Genomic DNA, 4,140 nt, shown 5'->3' with positions numbered 1-4,140 from the left:
TTAGATTGTTTGTAGACCATCTTCTAATCCTTCGAAAGGAAATTCGTTACAATTTAAGAAAACCCCTCTGGAATCAATCTGAGTCAAATTAAGTTGAATTGAGGCGAGGGAATCTCAGTGGAGCTTTGATACAAGGCCTCACCGCTGTCACAAGGCGGCGCAGCCACACATTCAACTCACAGAAACTATCATGAACTTTGAAGTATGCTAAAAGAGTAACCAATATTTTTCGAACGACTTTCCTACTAAGCTCGTTACCCTATAGGTCTCGTTCTAGTCAAAATTTTAAGCTTAGGTTCACGTTTGGTTTCGTTTTCCTAAAGCGGGCAAGAAGGAAACGGTGATAAAATCCAAGTCCTTATCTTAATTTGGCCAGGCCTTGCCCTTTACTAGGAAATTAAACCAACCGTATTCAAATCCTCAGCATATATTCACCTTAAGGCATACAATAAACCCGCTGACAGGGGATTCGCGGGTGTTTCGAAAGCTTACCTCTCGTACCAGACGGGCGCAGAACCGCTGAAGTCGACTCGGGCCACGACTCCTATGTCATGTGCGAACCCGAGGGGCCGAGACAATATTGTAATCGTCGTCCTTCCCTGCAAACAATTTTATATTTAATGTACCCTTCCTTAGGGTTTGAAAAAATAAAATAATTGTCCAAGTCCAAATTCCAAATAAAATGCAAAAGAAAGAAATAAAAAAAAATAATTACAAAAAAATGGAAGGTCTCTAAAAAAATAAAATAAATTCTCTCTTTTTTTTTAAATTTTTCTTTCGCTCTTTTTTTTTCCTTTGTCTTTTTCCTTCTCTTTTCGCTTTAAGCTTTGATTCCAAGTCTTTAGTATCCCACTTCAAACTATAATACAAAGACACACCCAAAGAAACGTAAAAAGAACAAATGAAATAAAAAAAACCTAAAAATTCTACCTAAGCACAAATCCGCGTCGGCGGCGCCAAAAGGATTTTGTTTTTTATTGTTGCTGTAGTAATGAGGTTCAAACTCTCGGACTTGTGAAGATTAAATTTAAATATTTAATAAAATTATATACAAAAATATTAACAAAGTGGGCGAGAGGTAACCAAGACACTAGAATCCACTATTACACATGAATGATGTCAAATATTTCATAACTCTAATTATCCTTTTAATCCTTTATTTCTTAATCCACAAATAACCAAACATATTCTCAAAAATTAATTGTATCCCTCATAGATTATCTAACCAAAGCATAACCTATCTAATTGAATCACAACTAATGAAGAAAATTATGTAAACTTTTAAGAACTCTGCAAAAGCAGTGATTGAGTGAATTATAATAAAATATTAGAGAAAATGAAATAGTTACCCGTTGTTCATGTGTGAATAGCTTCATCCGTTGCCTTGGTTACGAGAGAATTAGCCGCTCATCATGTTGGAAAACCTCTCAAAGAATTTCATTGATACTCAAAAATGGTTTACAAATGATGAGAATATGAGAAATACAATAAAACCGGGTTTGTAACAATTATATTTGTTACAAACCAGAGAACTACGACCCTCAGTGACAAAATAAGTCTTCCTGATGTACGACCCACAGGTGTGAGTTGTTATTACTGCAGGAAAACGACTGCTGGTGCAGGTCCGTTCTTCGTGTTCTTCAGTGTCAGCAGCAGCAGCAGGTGGTCTCTCTGCAAATTCGATTTTTTTTTACTCTGTGGTTCTCTAAACTTCTCCCCATCTTTCCCCCCGATTCTCTATGATCCCCTCAACATATTTATACTCCTTATCCCCATTTAATTCGCCAAAATTCTCAATATTCTTCATTAAACTCGGCAGTTAAAGAAAATATTTTCCGGATATTTTTTCTTCATCCGAGCATCTGCAGCTGTCCAACCTTCCTTATTTTCCTTATACACGGTCCAGAGTGTTGCTAGAGTCATCATACACGAGCAGAACACGCATAAATCTTCAAAAACTCGTGAATTATTCTTCTCATGCACGGGCTGCCCTGTTTTCTTGTCACGAATTTTCCAGCCAATTTCGATCGAAACAAACACCCATACCAGCTTTTTTAGGACATATCACAACTACTCATTAAGTTTCAGCCCTTTAGTCTACCCAGAAATCCTTCAAATTTAGATCGAAAAATTCACCAGAGAGCTGCTCTTTTTTCCCGCCAATTTTTAAGTTCAAACGAAGAAGGTGGTGTCCCCCTAACCAGATGGGGGGTGCGAATAGCAGCTGCCTGTTTTGGGGGTGACCTGGGGTGCCCCTTTACAAAATCTGGGCTTCGTATAGAAAGTGTCCTCCGGGGGCGTTCCGAGTGATTTTTCGAGCCGATTTTTCCAAAAATATTTATTTTCCAAAAATACCTAAAAATACACAAAACACCATAATAAGGACGGAAACGAGTACCAACAATACGAAACATTGAGGACAAATTAGACACATAAATGCGTCTATCAGGGATCGAATCCCTGACTTCTAGATATCAACCTTCATAGGTTGTATATTGTTCTTAGTGAGAGATAAGCTATAAGTGCGTTAATGTTTCTCATTAGTTGGAAGCAACATTTTGGGATTTGCTTCCGGCCTACTTTGTGAGGTAAGCTTGCTTAGTAGCATAATTGTGCTTGGCAATATTTGTGCCTTCTTGATGGATGGCCAAGGACTTAATATATCGCCGGGGACTTTGGAGAGGGTGTGCTCTCGCCTTGTGTATGTTGTGCCTGATTGAGGTGGACATCTTTGTGCGAGGCAAGGGCTATAACCCGAGTAACTTTCCAATAAGGATAGTAAAGCGCCTGTGGACGCAACGTCTATAATCCAATCAGTAGCCAATTTTTGGGAAGAGTTTCCCATGGGTATTGTTGATGGCTTGTTGTCACCAAATGGTAGTAGTTGTAGCATGATATGTTGTGAGATGGGCTGAGTTCGCTCCTTAAAAGTTGCTCGTTGGTTGTGTGAAAACATTCTCCATTCCAGGTTGATTCCTGTGTGATACTCTCCATGACTTTTCTTAGGTGTGCCTTGGACCTTGTTATGAGGACGAAGTTCGATTTCTCCCTCATCGTGGAGGTTCTGTGATTGCTATAAGGGTCGTATGGTCGGTCCCGAGATTATGGTGTTACATTAAGGCTGAGGCGTAAGACAAGCGTGTTGGTGCATCGCTTATTGTAATTTAGTCATGGTCTTCAATCGAGTTATCAATACCTCTAGCTCTCCTCGCCTGCGTTTTTGAAGAATTTACTTTGTTCTCGCCGTTTTGGACGTCCATCTTGTAGCAATACCTTGCTTCGACAGAGTCTCCAATAATTTCTGCCACTCCATCAGGCGTAGGAAACTTTAGCCTTTGATGGTAAGTCGAGGCCACTCCTTTGATTCCATGGACCCATGATCGTCCGACAATGGCTGTGTAGGGCGAAAGTACATCTACCACACAAAAAGTGGTTAGGGTAAGGATTATCCCAACCCAGATTTCTAATATTATCTCTCCTCTTGGACGGGTTGATGACCCGTTGAATCCAAATATGTTGTAATTCGAGGGTATGAGGCACTCATCTTTGAGGCCCATTTGTTTAAACGTTTCATAGAATAAGATTTTAACGGAACTGGCACCATCGATCAAGATTTTGGGCATTTCCCAGGGTAGTGCTTTAGTCTTTGCTTCCTCGCCCTCGTGCTCGGGGAGTGAGATGACCATCGTGACCACTAATGGGTCATTATGGCTTTGTCCTCCTTCTGGTACCTCCGAAGCTGAAAAGCTGATTGGTAGTTTCATCCATTCTTCGATTGGGGGTTCTCTGGTTACACTGAAAAATTCATCGCCTTTGAAGTTTCGTTTGTGAATTCTTACAGTAATATTTCCTTATCGTACGGGGGTGGTTATCGCCGAGTGTGCGATGGTATTGTAGCCTAAGTACTGTGCCTCGCGGGGGATCTCCACACGATGTATGTGTTCCCAAGTGGTGGGTGGGGCTGCTGGTTGTGCAATGTATTCTTGGAGCTTTCCCTCATTAATCATGTCTTGTAGCACCTTCTTTAAGTCCCTACACGAGTCTGTCGTGTGGCTGTGAAATTGATGGAATTCACAGAAGTCAGTCCTATTTTTAGTCCGTTCTGGTTGCTGACCTCTATTCCATGGGTAAGTGATTTTA

The 4,140-nt window shown here is 40.5% G+C and overlaps 1 protein-coding gene across 1 annotated transcript; it reads right to left on the bottom strand.

Annotated features, from left to right (window-relative positions):
• Nucleotides 1–3,164: 3,164 nt before the first annotated feature.
• LOC113316730 lies at nt 3,165–3,686 on the bottom strand. The gene has a single exon (XM_026564877.1). The coding sequence runs from the start codon at nt 3,684–3,686 to the stop codon at nt 3,165–3,167; it is 522 nt and encodes a 173-aa protein (XP_026420662.1).
• Nucleotides 3,687–4,140: the final 454 nt, after the last annotated feature.

The sequence above is a fragment of the Papaver somniferum genome, chromosome 10, assembly GCF_003573695.1.
Source record: "Papaver somniferum cultivar HN1 chromosome 10, ASM357369v1, whole genome shotgun sequence".
NCBI lineage: Eukaryota > Viridiplantae > Streptophyta > Magnoliopsida > Ranunculales > Papaveraceae > Papaver > Papaver somniferum.
The sequence above is the reverse complement of the archived record's forward strand: the minus strand, read 5'-3'. Positions and strand labels throughout refer to the sequence as shown.